The 17,016-nt window shown below is 58.7% G+C and overlaps 1 protein-coding gene across 1 annotated transcript in view; it reads right to left on the bottom strand.

The window, feature by feature from the left end:
* Positions 1-1,770: 1,770 nt before the first annotated feature.
* Positions 1,771-17,016, bottom strand: part of NGEF (neuronal guanine nucleotide exchange factor) — a 40,339-nt gene continuing 25,093 nt past the window's right edge. Inside the window, exons 4-13 of the mRNA XM_067740199.1 lie at positions 15,371-15,531; positions 13,732-13,884; positions 12,322-12,451; positions 10,497-10,571; positions 8,260-8,349; positions 6,477-6,640; positions 5,848-6,003; positions 5,052-5,131; positions 4,200-4,304; positions 1,771-2,785 (exon numbers count right to left, since the gene is read on the bottom strand). Coding sequence (XP_067596300.1) covers positions 2,595-2,785; positions 4,200-4,304; positions 5,052-5,131; positions 5,848-6,003; positions 6,477-6,640; positions 8,260-8,349; positions 10,497-10,571; positions 12,322-12,451; positions 13,732-13,884; positions 15,371-15,531 — 1,305 coding nt within the window. The 3' untranslated portion in view covers positions 1,771-2,594. The remainder of the gene's footprint in view (positions 2,786-4,199; positions 4,305-5,051; positions 5,132-5,847; positions 6,004-6,476; positions 6,641-8,259; positions 8,350-10,496; positions 10,572-12,321; positions 12,452-13,731; positions 13,885-15,370; positions 15,532-17,016) is intronic.

Raw genomic sequence — 17,016 nt, 5'->3', positions numbered from 1 at the left:
CCAGCGCGCTATTTGCAGGCTCTGAGCCCCAGACCTGCACCCTCAGGACTCCTGGGGGCCCCTCTTCCTCGGGGAGCCCAAGGCGCGAATGAGCAGAGGGGTGAATCCCGGGTGCTGTGGGCCCCTGTCCTGACTTCCCAACCCACAGCCCCAGACCGCCTCCCTCCCCTGGCTTGTGTAAGCTTGTGCAGGGGGCTTCGCGGAGCCTCGGGCAGAGCGGGCAACCCCACGCAGGACGGCTGTTTGTTTAGAGAAAGAAAACAAAAAGGCTTTTCAAGCTCATCTCTTTTCACTTCAACCCTGAAATTATGGCAGCTGAATGAGGGGTGAGGAACCACCCAGGCGTGCCACGCCCCAGCTTTGCCCTGGCACTGAGTCCTTGGTCATGCCCTTTGTCTTCCATACTTCCCAGGAAGCCTAACTTTTATCATTTAGAGAGAGGGATTTAAATTAGTGGCTTACCTGCTCTGGGTGCAGCAGGAAAGAAGCCAGAACTGCGTCCTGTCCCCATCCTCCAAGGACCCTTGGAGTGAGGACCCTGAGGCCTAGAGGGGGCACTGTCTGCAAACCCCACTGATGGTTTAACACCTGGGCCCCAAGAGGATCCTTTTGAGTGAGTGCTGGTGCAGTGAGCTGTTCTTTTTTTTCACCATTGTCTCTAGCAATTGTTTTGGCCTCCTTGGTTTCTCTGAGCTCCTGACTACCTGTTCTGGCTAAGACCAGTTTTCTCCTGGATACGCCAGGTGGCCACACGTGGTACCCACTCACACTCCCCAGAACACATCATGGCTTAAGTTTCTGCTTATAAAAGACTGTTATGAAACTGACTGGTTTTCATGAAACTGTTTACATTATTACACATAACCTGCAGTAGCCGAAGCCCTCCTTAGAGCAGGTGACCCAAGTCAGTATGCTGTTTCCCAGCTCCAAAAAGAAAAGCGGGATACGTGGGCCAGGACCAACGGCTCCCCTCCCCAGCCCCACCCTGCCAGGAGCAGTATGGGACTCCGAAATGGTCCCTCTCCCCATCCCCTCACTCCTGGGAAACTCAGGTGCAGGTACTTCCCCTGGGGTTGCAGCAAGGAGGCCCCAAGAGCATCAGCCCCTCACTGGGACCAGGGGGGTCCCTCTCCAGTTGGACCAGCATGTTGCGTATGTATGCATCTTCCAGGGATTCATCCAGTTCTCAAAGGGTCTGAGGTCTCAAGAACGCCAAGGGCTGTGCTGTGGCCTGTGGGAAGATGCTACAACGTCCACTTGATCTAAATCCTGGGCTTCTAAGTGTGTCCTGGCAGGCAGGGCTGGGCGGGGTGGGATTCAAGGCTCTCCACATTCCAGGACAGAGCCGCGTGTCGGGTGGCTCTGAGGGCCAGCTGCAGCCTCCGGTAACTGGCTGCCGCCTCTGGAGGTGGGAAGAAGTGTCCCAGGCCAGTGACTGGCCAGGTGGGAAGCTGCAGTCCCAAACCTGGTGGTCAGATCCCTTATGGGACCACCACCCACTGACATCTCTGTCCCACAGTGTTCAAACCTGCCTTCTCAACCTGCAGGAGGGTGTCCCCCACTGCCTCAAACAGCTTATCCGGTTTCTGGAGTCCCTCCACAAGCAGAGGTCCAAAGCCACTCCCGTCCTGAGGCCCCACCCCCGGCTGCTTATTCCTCCACCGGAAGCCTCCTTAGCCCTTTCCCTGGGACACACCTTCTCCACTGGGCTTGAAGGGGGCTCTTCTCTCCCTGCCAGACCGAAACACCTCATTCTTGTGCGCACAGGGGTAATAAAAAGTAGACCTTCCTCTTTTATTTTATACATGATGCTTCTTTTAATGCAGCCAGAAATGCCATTTGCTTTTCTCGGAACCATAACCCATACAGGATGCAGTGACCATTTCTTTATAACACCTGGGCTCCGCAAGGGGCCAGAAGATACGAGTTACATCCAGCCCATCAGGGAGCCAAAGGCGGCGTGGGCCCTCAGCCAAGCTCCGGTGGCCGTGAGGCAAGCCTGGCCGTGCAGCCAGAGACTGGCGGAGGCTTGGGGCAGAGGTGGACAGAGGCGGTTGGGCTCTCAGTCCTTTGAGTCAGAGACCAAAGGACACTCGTCAAGCTCATCAGGCAAGGGTGGTCCATCTGTGCACCTGGCCGATTCTATCAGCTTCCAGGGGAGAGGACACGTGCAGGGGTCATAACATCGTCACCTTTGCACCTGCCCTTGGCCAGGGACACCCTGGGTCTGGGGCCTCTCAGTGCCTGGGAAGGGCCCTGGAGCATGCCCGTCCTCTGTCTGCCCCTCCCAAGAGACAAGAAGAAGAGGTGGTGTAACACTGTTTTAAATACACTTTTTCGTTTACAAATGCAGCAGAGGAGAGACGTGGGCCCCTTTTCTGCAGTTTGTGAGCAAGGGGCCAAGACACATGAGCACTAACCACGTAGCAGGGGTGAGGGGTGGGGGCGACTCCTGCCAAGGCACCCCGGGTCACACCCTGCTGCCTGCGGCAGCGTCCGCCCTTCCCGCTGAGCCCCTCTGCTGTCCGCTGGGGGCTGCCCGCCACGACCTGCTCCCGCCCACCCACATCCCTTGGCCAGGCCGGGGTCAGGGGTCACTGCCGATTTCGGCTGCCCAGCTTCCTGCGGTCCTTATTCTGGCTGCGCTGAGGGTCATCCATCTTGTGGACACGGAAACACTCCTTGAGGTTCTGGGACCGAATCTTCGGATTCAAGATCTCCTCAGTCATGCTGCTGGGGAACCAGCCTCTCTCCTGGTCATGCAGACGCTCGCCAAAGATCCACCCTGCGTAGGGACGGGAAGGGGAGGGTCAGAAGCTCTCCAAGTGGCGCAGGCTGGGCCTCGCCCTGTCCTGTGTGGGGAGCAGAGGAAAGGGAGACGCAGGGGTCCAGCCGGCCTTTCCAGAGGTCCCCTGCCCTCAGACGCATTGCTGGAAATGCCCAGACCTGGTTAATCCCCGTGAGCTGGGCGCGTGCTGCCCTCCCAGGGGGCGTGGTGTGTGCACAGGGCGGGGGCAGAACCACTGTGTGTCCCGGATGTATTGACTTTGGAACCCATTCCCAAGCTCTCAAACCATCCTAGGCTGCCCCAAGTGAGGCCAGGAGACCCCAGGGGCCACCCCCAAAAGCAGGAGGCATTGAGGAGCCGGTGGGGTGGTAGCTGACCGCGTGGTTCCCTGGCCGTGAATGCTACCGTCACTCTCTGGTTGGGCAGCCTCTCCCTGAGCCTCAGCCTCCCGGGAGCTGGGTGGTCAGCCGAGGGTGGCTGTCACGAACTGGCCGAGTGCCCTAGCTCTCTACCCCCACCCCCCGTTATCACAGTGTCTCTGCTGGGGGCCTGGGACCCGAACCGCAGGTCCTGCTGGCAGGTCCTGGGGCAGGGCTAAGACCTGGGGCCCGAGGGCCAGGGGCACGCCTTCTGCAGGCCATGTGGGAGGGGTGTCAGGCTGTTTATATTTTGCAGGGGGAGGGGGAGGGCAGGAACCACTGTTCTCTCAATGCTGGGTGAGCCCCTAGGATTTGGGAAGGGTGGAAATGGCCTCCTCTGGAGGTCACCAGCCTGAGACTTTCCAGCCAGGGTCTTGAAAAAGAGGAGGAAATGGGGTTGGGTGGAGATGCTTTGTGTATTTTGGGGGATTTAGGTTAGGAACAATTGATGTAGAAATAAGGGATCAATTTTTCAGGGGAGGGGAGTGAACCTCTGGCACTGATGCCAACAGCAGGAGTGGGCGGAAGCCCCGGCGGGCGGCTCTCTGGCCCATGTGGGGCTACAAGCCTGGTGGTCACAGGCTCATCTGGAAGCTTGTTGCAAATACGGGGTCAGGGTCAGGGTGCTCCTGGCCATCACCCCTCCCACTGTGATGGGGGCTGATGCCAGGGCCGGATGAGGGGAAGGGACATAGAGCCAGGCACTCAGCTGGGCCTCATGCTAAGTGGGGGAAGGCGGACCTCACAGCTCTGGGGAAGGAGAGCGGAGGCACTGGGAGAGATGCCTGCTCTATGCTGAGAAAAGGCCAGCGGAAGCCATGAGGGGCAGAATGGTCTACGGGAGCAGACAGGCAGCACGGCCCTGGGCTCTGCCTGCTCTCAGCCGGCTCTTCTGTCTGCTTCTCCACTGCATCCCGCAGGCTGGGGCAGAGCCCCAGGAGGGGCGGGCAGGGAGCCTCGAGTGCGAGAGGCACCCAGCCCCCGGGCCTCACCATCCTCTGTCTTGTCCAGGATGTTGAGGATGTCGGCCAGATCCAGTGTCAGCTCGTCCGGCTGCTGGGCCATGTACGGGTGCACACATTGGACCTGGGGGCAGTCTGAAGGGAGGAGAGAGGGGGGCGGCATGTCCTTATCACCACGGCACCCGCCCTGGCCCCCCACTTCTGCTCAGCAGTTAGCAGGGGCACGCTGCCTGTCCAAGAGACAACGCAAACTCCCACAGCAACTGAAAGAGGGCTCATTCGAGGGAGGGGTGTGTGGCTCCAAAGAAAAGGCCGTTAAAGCACCAGGAGTTCTGAACAAAAAGTATGTGGATACAGGGATGAACAGGCTTGAGGGGCTCTTATTGAGACTTCAGAAGGAGCTGCTTGGTCCTGGGCTGGGCCCTGGGAGCAGTTTGGGGACAGTCAGGACTCGGTGAGCTCGGTCAGGATGGCAGCCTCTCTATCAGGCAGCTGGACTTGTGCCCTTTTATATCCTGTAAGGTTTTCAGACAACTGGCCACCCCAGAGAACACTGGCGTTTGCCTTGTGGGCCCGAAGTCCTCTTGGTTTCCTTGTGGCATCTGTCACTTATGACCCAGTGGCTTTTATTTCTTCATTAACCATCAAAACGTTTGCAAAGCTCAGGCACACCCGTGTCCTCCGCGGGGCACGAAGCTTGCACTGGGGTGCTAGGGACCCCCGGGCAGGCGAAGCAGTCTTTCCAGCGGCCCCGCAGGCCCTTCAGGCGGAGTGCAGAGGCCCCTGAGGCTGACGCAGCTGTGACAGGCAGGGCCGCCACGAGGCTCCCCGGACCCTCCCCTGCCCCACCCGGCAGGTGCCCCTCCCCAGTGGGCCACCTACCCAGCAGCCGGGACGTGAAGGAAACAAACTTGGTTCTTCGGTTGGGGGCCAGCGAGGTCATCCAACGCTTCATCTCGCTCCTGGGACAGGGAGGAGGACAAATGCCCCAACCGCAGAGCAACGGACCCCATGTGAGGGGAACCGCTGCACCAGGCATCCAGCAAGCTGGCCACTGGGTCCCGGGCCTGGCACAGAGCAGCGGCAGGACGGCGTGGACAGGGCCGGGAATCCAGTGGCAGGACTGGGGCGGAGCGCTATAGAACCTCCCTGGTACATCTTTAAAGTCAGTGGGTGAGGGTGAGCCCACGACACCCCAAAGTTAACCCAGAGGCGAGCCCTCAGCTGCCAGCTGCCCTGAGCCATGTTCCGTGGAATTGGGAGAGGCTGACGCCACCCCTGCCCCCAGGCAGTCAGAACTGGACCGCAATGTGCAGGGCGACACCTGTGAGTCCTGGGCTGGGGGTTGCTGGGCACCGCACAGGGGCTGCAGGGCGGCTGGCCTGGCAGCTCAGAGGTGCAGGTGGGCCTGAGGCCACCTTGACAGTGGTTCACTGGTCGGGCGGGCCCAAGGGCTCTACAACAACTCATCAGAACAGAGGGGCCCGCCCAGAGTCTGACGCCCAAGGGAACATGAACACACACACCCAGCAACGTGCTCGCCCCGCACCCTGACGCTAACACTGCACAGAAACCCTCCTGGCAGAGCCTGGGGGGAGGAAGGACAGGAACAGGGCGGCGGTGCGCTAAGCCTGGAGCCTCGCTCCCCTCGGGCAGGCGACAGGCGCTGGGCACTCACTGAGAGGACGCCTTCAGCATGTAGGTGGCCTCCCGGTCATCCGCATTCTCCAGCAGCCGCAGGATGAAGACGTTGGCCAGCGTCTGGCCCTGGTCCTCCAGCTCCTCCACTCGCAGCAGGCCCCGCGGGGCGGAGTCAAAAACCTGGTACTTGTCTCTGGGGACCGAGGGTGGCAGCAGAGGCACGTCAGTCCCGAGGCGGCGGCGGCTCGGATTTCCAGGAAACGCTCTACCCTGGCCCGCGAGGCCGGCCCCTCTGCTGCCACTCCTCACCTCCTTCTGGAAGCCCCCCACCTGACCGCCTGTCCCCCTGACCCCCAGCCCCCGCCCTCCACGGTGTGGACGGCGGATGAGGGGTCGGCACCCATGACACGGCAGGGGCCGCTCGGCCGAGCCCTCCCCAGGCGTCAGGCACTGAGCTGGACTCTCCACGTCCTTAGGGGTACAGCCCCCACTAGACGGAGGGGAAACGGAAGCTCAGGGCGTTGAAACACACCTGCCCGAAGGCCCAAGGCTGGACCAGAACGGAGCAGGCCTTCAAAGCGGATCCAGGGCCTGGGCAACATCCCAGCACCACGCCCGCCGCCCCCAGGCCGTGGTGACTCCCCATCCCTCCTGCCTGCCACTCACCCCGGAATCTGCCGGCAGATCACCAGCAGGTCGTTGAAGAGGAAGAGGTAAATTTCCCGGAAGAGCTTCTTGGTCCGCAGGGTCCGGGATGTCTTGGGGCCTGACATCTGCTGCAGCTCGCCCTGCTTCAGCAGCCAGCGGGAGTGGGAGATGATGGGCACCGACTGCGTGAGGGGGGACGGCATCAGAAGGGCTGTGCCCCTCCGCGCCCCCCGCCCCAGGCTCCCCTCGCGCTCTGACTGGAGTGATGACCGCGAGCAATGGTGTGTGAGGCCCGCGCTGGGCCCAGGACACGCGTGGCGCTGGTGGGAGGGACGGACGGGTGCTGGGCAAACACGGAAGGGCGTGTGTGTGTGCGTGCGCACGTGTGCCTGAGTGGGCATGTGTGTCTGTTGTCTGTGTATCTGCGTGTGCTTTTACGTATGTGTGCTCACGTCTAAGTGTGTCCACGTGTCCTGTATGTGTCTGTACTCACGTGTGAGTGTGTACATGTGGGTGCCTCTGTGTGTGTGTGTCATTCTCCTACTACCGTGTGATGCAGGATCAGAGGAGAGGCCAAGTTCACAGGAGAGAGGGGAGAACTGGGTCCCACAGGGTGAGGAGACTGGGCCGGCCGGTCTCCACACTGCGGCTCCGGGGCGGGCACCCAGCACCCAGCACCCAGCACGCGGCCCACAGGTGGAGCTACGTGGGGGGCCCGGAGGTCTGCGTCCTCAGCTGGGGCTCAGCTCCCAAACCTAGCATGACCTCAGGGACCCTCGGTAGGTACCGTGTGCTCATGTGCCCAGAACCCCAGAAACCCAAGCCCTCGGGGCCCTTAGGGTCACTAATGCCTGAAGCTTTACACAAAGTTGCGGGAAAGGTCGGTAACTTCCGTCGAATTTTCGAATCGCCCACATTTAAGAATCCCTGGAGCAGTCCATGTCATACTCTTCATGTGAGCTGACTGTACAAGGTCACACAGCCAGTAAGTGAGAGCAGGCAGCTCCTGACTCCCTGTAGGAGACAGTCTAGGCCAGCGGTCCCCAACCGTTTTGGCACCAGGGGCTGGTTCTGTGGAGACAACTTTTATACAGACGGGGGTGGGGGATGGGGGGATGGTTCAGGTGGTAGTGCGAGCAATGGGGGGCAATGGGGAGCCATGGGGGGCGACGGGGGGTGATGGGGAGACATGGGGGGCGATGGGGGGTGATGGGGAGACATGGGGGCGATGGGGGGTGATGGGGGCGATGGGGGTGATGGGGAGACATGGGGGTCGATGGGGACCCATGGGGGTCGATGGGGGGCGAAGGGGAGCGATGGGGACCCATGGGGACCCATGGGGAGAGATGCAGGCGATGGGGACCCATGGGGAGCGATGGGGAGCGATGGGGAGCGATGGGGAGCGATGGGGGGCGAAGGGGAGCGATGGGGACCCATGGGGGCCCATGGGGAGAGATGCGGGCGATGGGGAGCGATGGGGGGCGATGGGGAGTGGCTGTAAATACAGATGAAGCTTCGCTCGCTCACACACCGCTCACCTCCTGCTGTGCCGCCTGGTTCCTAACAGACTGCAGACCGTTACCGGTCCGCGGCCTGGGGGTTGGGGACCCCTGGTCTAGGCCAATGTGACGGCCCGGTGACTGGGGGCAGGTGGGGCCTTCAGCTAAGGGGTCAGGGAAGGCCTCGGTGGAGGTGCTGCTGTGCTGAGACCCAAGGGCAGCCATTCAGCGAGCCCGGCCAGTGCCCAGTGCTCCAGGACAGCCGGGCTGGGGCGGGGACGCGTGGCTGGGCGTGGGCTCACCTTGATCTTAAACTCCATCTTCTTCTGAATGCTAATCATTTGCTCCGTGCGGCTCATTTTCCTGACGCCCTCGTTGCATGCTTTTACCACCTGGGACGAGAAGGAGGACACATCAGGCCACCCACAGCCAGCTGTCTCTGACTGCTTCCTTCGGCCCACTCAGGCCACAGCTGGTCAGTCTCAACTGGGTCTCAGTTCCAGTGTAGAAAATCAGGGCCTTGTCTTTGTTGGGACGTGAACTCCAGAGAACACATAAATCGATGCCGACCCCTCATGTCACCTAAGAGAGCAAATTTCGACCAGAAGACGTCCCTTCTCATCCGTCAGACTGGAAATGCCCCAGGTCTGGGGATCAGGTTCCGTCACACACTGTGGGGGGAGCACAGAGTCCCCCCACCTTCCTGGGAGGCAACCTAGGTACCAAGGGGCCGAATGAAACCACATTTTCTGGGACTTCTGGGGACTCATTCCGAGAGATGATATCTGCACAGGATCCAGAACAGGGGCCGGCACCCAACAGGCGCGCAGCATTTAGGAACGAGCCCAAAGACGTGCGTACCGGGATGTCCCCTGCAGTGGCGTTCAGAACAAGAAAAACTGTCCTCAACCTAAACGTCCATCCACAGGGGTTGATTAGCGCTCATGAATCCACAGAACCCTGTACTCTGAAACCACGAAGAAGTGCAATAATTTTACAGGCACTAAATGGAGGGAAAAGCCAACTCGTAAAGCACAAGCCCACCTGCAAAGAATACAGCTGTGTGCGCAGGCGTCTGTCTGGAAAGGGCCTGGAGGGGCCGGCACCAGCGTGCCGGCAGTGGGGTGCGGGAGAACTGCTCACCTTTACCGTCTTCTTTCTGCCTATGAACAGTTTGTGGACTTGTTTGTATTCAGCATCATTTTTATAAATTAAGGGAAAAAGCCCACCTTTATTAAAAAAGGTAAATAATGAGAAGCAAGTGTCTACCTGGGAAATGAAAAGGAGATGAAAGCAGAAAAGAACTTGAAAACAGAAGACACTTGCCGGTGCCCCGAGACCCCTTGGGGCCCAGTGTGGCCGGCTGCCTGGTGGGGGCCGGAATGAAGCCCCCACCTGATCAGGTGTGTGCGTTCTAGGAGTGGGCAGAGGGTCCCGAGAGATGCAGCCTGGCTGGCAGGTCCCTGACCCTCCCTGACCAGCCTGCTCGAGGCTCCAGCCTTTCCCCAGCTAGGCTGGGAGGGGAGTGCCGTGTTTCCCAGGATCCAAAGGGTATAATCGCCAGAAGGATTTTGGAGGCCAACTGGCCTGACTGAGGGATGCGAGGAGAGGCCCCTGGGGGGAAAAGACTGCATTAAGCTACAAAGTCCTCATGGCTCCGTGTGGCTCCATGTGGCTTAGAACCACCACCTGGGGCTATAGTCCTTTTAATAAGCTGCTGCCACTGGTACACTAAGTGGAAAGGACTTCCCAACACCAGGCTCTCATCCGTTTCAGGGTCACCAGCGCGACAGAGTGGCCCCTGCACGGCTGCCAGGAGTGGGCTCGCAGCTCCAGCGGACACACTGGAGCCAAACACACGGGACAGCGCTGCTCTCAGACAAATACGTGGGAACAGACACATTCACTGACCCCTCCCACACGGCCCCTGCTCTGCCGGCAGCTTCCAGGAGGATCCTCTTCTCTCCGAGGATCAGGAGAGGAGATGCTTTCTCCACTCCTGGGCAGGAAGAGCCCAGGCTTGGCAGGGCCGGGCAGTCCTCTCGCGGGGATAGGAGGTGCAGCTCGAGGGCCGGGAGAGGCGGGATCGGGGGGCGGGAGAGGTGCACAGGGCAGAGCTGCATCAGGGCCCAAGAAGGGCCAGAGCCGGCCTCAGAGCGCGGCAAGGGAGGCAAGAGCCATGGCTTTTGACACTGGAAACAGGTCAGGACAAGCGTGGGGCCTCCGAGGGCTGCGGAGGGGAGCGCCTGGGCCTGTGGGTGGCCACAGAGCGGGGGCTGGCGGGAGGGTCCATGAACGTGTCTGCAGGTCAAGAGCGCCCGGCCGGCCTGGTCCACCCCGCACGTCAGCAGCCTGGGGTGAGAAGCAAGCCCACCCGACTTATTCTTTGGACCCAGTGACCTCTCTGGATTGCCAACTACTAAAATGAATTTGCATCTTCCAGAGACGCACGGGCACAGGAGGGGGCAGGACAGGAAGGTGGGCCTAGAGGAGGAAGACAGCTGACCGGGAAATGTGGAAAGAGGAAAGCACAACTCACCAGCTCCAGTTCCTTGTGCGCACCCAAGGCAGTGCCTTCCCGCTCAGACCTCTCTTCCACCCTCTTCAGGATGTTCTGAGCACAGGCAAAGTCTGCATTTAGTTTCCGCACGTACAGCCATTCCTCCCCTCTCGGCCCGCTTTAGCAGTGGCAGCCTCCCTGCCGCACTGGTCCAAACAGCCTCATGTTGCTGCAACATCCCGGAGCAAAGAGCCCCACCAGTTACGGACTGAGGGCGGGAGAACCTTCCACCAGCCGAGGGCCGAGCATCGCACACAAGCCTCGCTCGGCTCTAAGATGATAACCACGAGTCAAGGTCGGCACGAGGACTAACTACGAGGGCCAAACCCGAGCCCCAGTCTCCTTACAGCGAAGACCGAAGCAAAGGAGGCAACCAAGTGCGGTGGGGAAGGGGGCGGGCGAGGCCCGACAGTGAGGGAAGGGTCGCTCAGGGCTGGCTGTCCCCGAGGTGAGCTCGATGTCTGCAGCAGCATCAGTGGGACTGCCGTTTGAAGCCAAGTAGCAACAACCCTGAGGCTTCGTTAAGTCTGGTCTTATTGATAAAATCCAGTAGTTGGATTTTCTTGCGCTTCGCCTATAAATTACAATGTTTGCATTGGTTTCTGCCTCACAGTTCTCCCCGTGCCCGTATTTCTGATCTGTTCTCATTCCATGAAGAGGTTTGGGTGCGTCTGAGCACAGCTCACCTCCCCCCCAGCTGTCCCATATGGTGGCACAAACGTTCCCAGCCACCTGCTGCCACCCAGACACCAGGATGCTGGTGTGAGCTCCAGACCAGACCCAGATCCCTCCCACCTCTGGATGTCCCTCAGCTGCAGGCCCCCAGCCTCCCCCGTGCGGTCACCTGCCCCGCCTCTGCCTGCCAGCCAAGCCAGACACACGCGCGTCAGCTCCGATGCCTCCTTACCCTCCCCCCCCCCAACATGGGGTCACCAACCCTGCCTGTAACCATCCCCCGACTCCCAAATCCATCTCCCAGCGAACAGGATGGCTCAGGCTCCACCTTTTCCCATTGGGATAAAACCCCATCTGACCAGGTCCTGCTCCTGGCCTCAGGCAGAGGGTGGTGTGGCTTCTTCAGCCTGGGCACAAGCCCTCCACACTGGCCTCCTCTCTGGTGGGCCCCTCCCTACCTCCTGCGGTAACTGGCGGGTGTACCCAGAGCACCCCGCCTACATTCACCCCTCGGACGCGCTGCCTCTGAACCTCAGTCCCATTTGCCCTCCTGCCTGATGCCCTCCACACGGCAGCTGCTTTGAGCTCTTACCAGCGTCAACTAGATGGAATGACTCCCCATCACATTGAGGATAGAACCCAATGTCTTACCAGGCCCCTGATCAGCCTCTGCCCACATCTGCACACCCATTCCCATCATGTTCCCCCAGCTCACCGCTGGCTGCCCCGTCTGTGTACCTTGCTGCCCCAGGGCCTTTGCATAAGCAGCTCCCTGTCAGATGAATGGCTCCTCCCTGTCGGCCAAGTCTTAGCTTAAATGTCACTCATCCGAGTCTTTCCTGATCCCCCAACTGGCAGTGGGCAGGCAGTCACCACCATCATGTCACTCTGTTTCACTGTCCTCAGCCATGACCACTTCCTGGTTGTGTGTGTGTGTGTGTGTGTATCTCCCCACCCTCCCCCAGAATGTGGAAGCAGGGGCTGAGTCCCCCACTGCTTGGCACACAGTAGGAGCTTAATTAGGATTTGTGGAACAAATGGACTTCTGGAAACAGAAAGCCAGCCTGGAATGACCAAAGCCAACAGCCCGCAGCAGGAGAAGTGTGTGTTAGGGGAGAGAGGCTGGTACCTGGACCAAAAGCTTGAGGCGCGTGATCCTCTGGAAAGGCAGGATGAGGAAGGAGGAGAGGGGCAGCCCCCTGCACTTGGGGTCCAGCTCCAGCTGCGTGATCAGCTCCCGAAAGGCTGCCTTCTCCTGGCTGGGGACACAGACAAGAGAGTAGGTCTCTGGCTCGTGGGAGGCGCAAATTGGAGGGGGTTCTTCCCCGTCCTCAGACCCCTAAGAACCAGACAGCCCACAAGCACAGAAAACGCGTCGATTTCTTCTCTCCTCTCTCTTTTTTTTGTAATGGAAAATAAACTGTTTGTGTACAAGTCAAATAACAATAGTGACTTCACACGCCAGGCCCATGAAGTCTTAGCAAAATATGCTGTGTGTGGGAGGGCAAGAATTCCTTGCGTGGCCAAGACTATGAATCAGATGCAGAATTCGATGATTTACCCAGCAGGAAACGGTGGCAAGGTAAACCCACGTAATGACAGGAGCAGGCAGCAGGCTGGAGACGGCTGCAGGGAGAACCTGTGCTACTCCTGCCAGGTGGGGATGTCTCGTCTGCAGACGGGCTGGGCAGTGGGAACCACTGCTGGAGATCAGACGTGGGCCCTGGACTGCCCGTCATTAGGGACACGGCGCTCAGGCCCAGGGAGTCTGCTCTCACGGGCCACACCAGTGGACCCCTGGGCACTGCAACATCTAGAATCCTATTCTCCTGTGTGATTGTCTTCTCAACGTTCATCCTCAAAACTGGCATCCCGATTCCCTCAAATCCCAGTTTCAAACCCCAAATGTAAAACACCCAAACCCCTGAATACCCAAACTTTAAAACATCCCCAGTGAACTACACGGCTTGATGGGAAGACCCAACGGAGCATAACGTCCAGAGGTCACTACTCAGAGAGTCCTTTGGTGCCCACGAGCGTGCTAAGAACATAGCACTGGTTAAACTGTGGTTGAAACGTGGTACAGACATGTGAAGAATTCAAAAGAGGCAAGTTAATGAAAAAACTCTCTCATCAACGGAAACCCCAAGAAAGTTTACAAAATGGGCAGATTAGTAAATTCAAGGGCTTTGCTGGAGAACCACCAGAAAGACTCCCTCCCCCCAATCCTTGCCTTGTCTCTAGTTCAAACCACTTTCCTGCCGTCTTGGGCCTCGAGTTGTCCTCTTGGCCTCAAGCTCCCTTTTCTAAAACTCACAGAGCTCTGCTCGGCCATCTGGACACGGGTCCGGTGGGCGCCATGGCTGACTGTCCCGGGGTCAACATTTCCCTAGTGACACCGAAAGCCCCAGAACGTGCCGGAGTTGGATGCTGTCCTGGGAAAGCAGAGACCCAGGGACCCCAGCTCAGTGTCAGCACAAGAGGAGGGGGCCGCCGGGGCCAGGCCTGCGTGATGGCCCCGCTGCCCAGCCATACTCACAGCAGCTGCTTGTAGGTCCTCTCCTGGTAGGTCTGGTTGCTGACGTAGGTGATGTAGACGGAGAAGTGGTCGGCGGCGTAGAGGTACACGATGTCGCACACGTCTGAGATGACGATGTTCTCCTCCATCCTGCGCTCCAGCTCCAAGAGAAACCTGCAGCGGGCGGCGGCTGGGTTAGGGGTGGCTGGCTGAAGAGACTCGGGACACGTCTCCACCAAACCAACCAACACGACAGGAGGAGGTCCCAGCGAGGGGGGCACGTTCTGTCACATCACGGAATTACTTGTTCAGTTTTATAGGTGGGTAGTGACATTAGGAGCATTTTTTTTTTTTTTTTTTGCGGTACGCGGGCCTCTTACTGCTGTGGCCTCTCCTGTTGCGGAGCACAGGCTCTGGACGCGCAGGCTCAGCGGCCATGGCTCACGGGCCCAGCCGCTCCGTGGCATGTGGGATCTTCCCGGACCGGGGCATGAACCTGTGTCCCCTGCATCGGCAGGCGGACTCTCAACCACTGCGCCACCAGGGAAGCCCTAGGAGCATTTTTAAAAGGGAGAGACCTCATCTTTTACGTCCATACTGATGCGTTTACAGTTGAAGTGAGCTGACGATGGTGATCTGCTTCAGAACAATCCCGTGGGTGAACCTAATGCTGAAGCGTGGGCTTGCTACACTGGTGTCTCTACTTCTGCATGCTTGGGATTTTCCATAATAAAATATAAATAAATACAAAAATAAATAGACACCCCTCCCCCAGTGGGGGTGAGCAGCAGAGACCGAGGCGTCTCCGAGGCTGCTCTGGTCTCAGTCAGCTCTCGCCTTCCTGAGCCTTCCAGGTGGGGGGCTGCCACGAGGATCTGGGGGCTGCAAACGGAAAGGTGGGGTGTCCATGTGGAGGGGGACCGACTCAGGAGGGTCCATGGAGAGCCACACACGGGTGTGGGTTTGCTGCTGCCCGCGTGCTACTTCACATCTGAACGGGCGGGGACGGACCAGCTCATAAAAGCTGAGTTCTGCACTTTTAGCTGCAAACCTCCCCAGGCTACAGTGAAAAGGGTAAATGGGTCTTTTATCCTAACGGAATGACGGGAGTTCATTTCTTCTTTGCAATAATCAGTCAATAGATGTCCATTCCTCCTCCACTTAAGCTCATCCCATCCTTCTTTAGGCAAAAGAAGTACAGTCCCAATCGCCACCTCCACACACCCTTGCTAACACCACGCAACCGGAGAAGAGAAAGTGTCAATCCAGGACCGTGCTCCGCGTTGGCCCTTAGAGGGTCTCGGGCCCCACACACACCAAGCCAGGGCCTTGTGAGGTCAGGATAAAGAGCAGCTCGCATGGACACCCCCGGACCAGGTCGTGACGCCCGCCACTGATGTGCCTTATTGTGTGAGACACACGGAGCACCTGCGTGGCCGGGGGGGACCTGCAGGCAGCCGTCCTGTCCAGGGGGACGCGACGGGCCTCGTTGCTGGGAGATCTTTGGATTTATGTATTTAGTTACATCTTATTACAGAAAATTCCAAACCTACAAAAGCAGAGAAGCCAGAGTAACAGGCAGTGCCGCCAGCCCTGGACGTGCCCCAGGTGAGGAGGAGGGACAGGAAGGGGCCCCACGAGGACCGGGGCGGAGGCTCACCGCTCACTGACGGCCATGACGTCCAGCACGTTGGAGAAGAGGATGTGTGCCTCGGACGGGTGCAGGATCTTCTTCAGGCGCTCGTTCTCCATGAAGTGGGACACGAGCAGGTTCAGGCTTTTGTAGTAGGAGGCCTCGGAAGTCACCAGCTCGAACATGGCCTGGGACGTGAGGAAGGCCAGCGGTCAGCACCTAGGACTCGTCTCCCCCCGCTCTCAGATGCAAAGGCTTTATTTTAGTTTAGTGTTTTGGCTGCCATGCACGGCTTGCGGGATCTTAGTTCCCCGACCAGGAATCAAACCTGTGGCCCCTGCAGTGAAAGCGCCGAGTCCTAACCCCTGGACCACCAGGGAAAGTCCCCAGATGCAAAGGTTTTAAAAGTGAAGGAAGACTGCTGTCGGGGTCTGCGTTGGCAAGGGCGCTGCCATCCGCGGCCAAGACCGCTTGCCCCGCTCACGAGAGTGAAGCCGGAGATAGCCTCGTGTCCGAGTACGGAACAAGGTCCAACACGAGGGGCCAGCCATCCGCTGGGTTCCCGACAGCTGCTGAGGGTGACTCAGGACTGTTTCCTGGTGCGGAATGGGTGAGAGAGTCAGCAGTAGAAGGACCCCACTTCTACACGCCCAGAAAAATGTCCGGAAGGAAACAGGCCATAATGTCAACCACAGGTGTCAGTAGGGGGTGGAGTTTGGGGGTGACTTTTACTCTTTTCTTTTTACCCTTTCAATTGTCTAAAAATTGAAGAATGAGCATATATTGTTTCTTTCATGGTCTTATTTTATAATGTAATTGATAAAGCAATTTTCATTTTGAAAAAAGAAAGAGAGAAAGAAGACAGAGAAAGAAGTCCATAATCTGATAAACTTTTTGGAGGCGCCTTCATTCTCTATCACGCTTATCACCTGATTATTGAGTCTATGAAACAGCAAACTCACCGGACCTCTGTTCCCTTATGTGTCATCTGTGAAGCGAGGGCAGTAGTTGCTGGTTCACCCTCCTTCCTTACTCTCAAGCAAACCCATGACCCTTCCTGAGACCACCCAGGGACCACCCTCACCTTCCTCTCCCCCATCTCTCTCTGCTGTTCCTCAGCTTAGGGTGGGTTCAGGTCTGGGCCCACGGTGGCTGCCCAGAAGGGGCAGTATAGTGGAATGAATTGTGCGCCCACCCAGAGCTGTGTCCACATGCCAAGCTCCAGCACCTGTGAACGTGAACCTGTTTGGCAAAAGGGTCCTTGCAGATGTAAGTGAAGGATGTCAAGGTGAGGAGACCATCCTGGATTGAGGGTCTAAATCTAATGACAGGTGTCCTTACAGGAGAGATGCAGAGGGAGATCTGGCAGACACACAGGGAAGAAGGCCATGTGAGGACACAGGAAGAGACTGGAGTGATGCTGCTTCAAGCTAAGGAACGGGAGCCACCGGAAGTGGAAAGAGGCAGAACTGCCAACACGCTGATTTCAGGCTTCTGGCCTCTACAACTGGGGGAGAATAAATTACCACCCAGTTTGTGCTAATTTCTTACTGCAGCCCCAGGAAACAACACAGACAGACAGAGGAGCGCCGGGAGATGGGACAGCGATGAGTGTAGGGGGCCCTGGTCCCTTCCCAGCATCCCGACCACCCCACATCTCACCTCTCTGTGGG

This window comes from Pseudorca crassidens, chromosome 6 (assembly GCF_039906515.1).
Source record: "Pseudorca crassidens isolate mPseCra1 chromosome 6, mPseCra1.hap1, whole genome shotgun sequence".
NCBI lineage: Eukaryota > Metazoa > Chordata > Mammalia > Artiodactyla > Delphinidae > Pseudorca > Pseudorca crassidens.
This window is presented reverse-complemented; position numbering and strand designations above follow the sequence as displayed.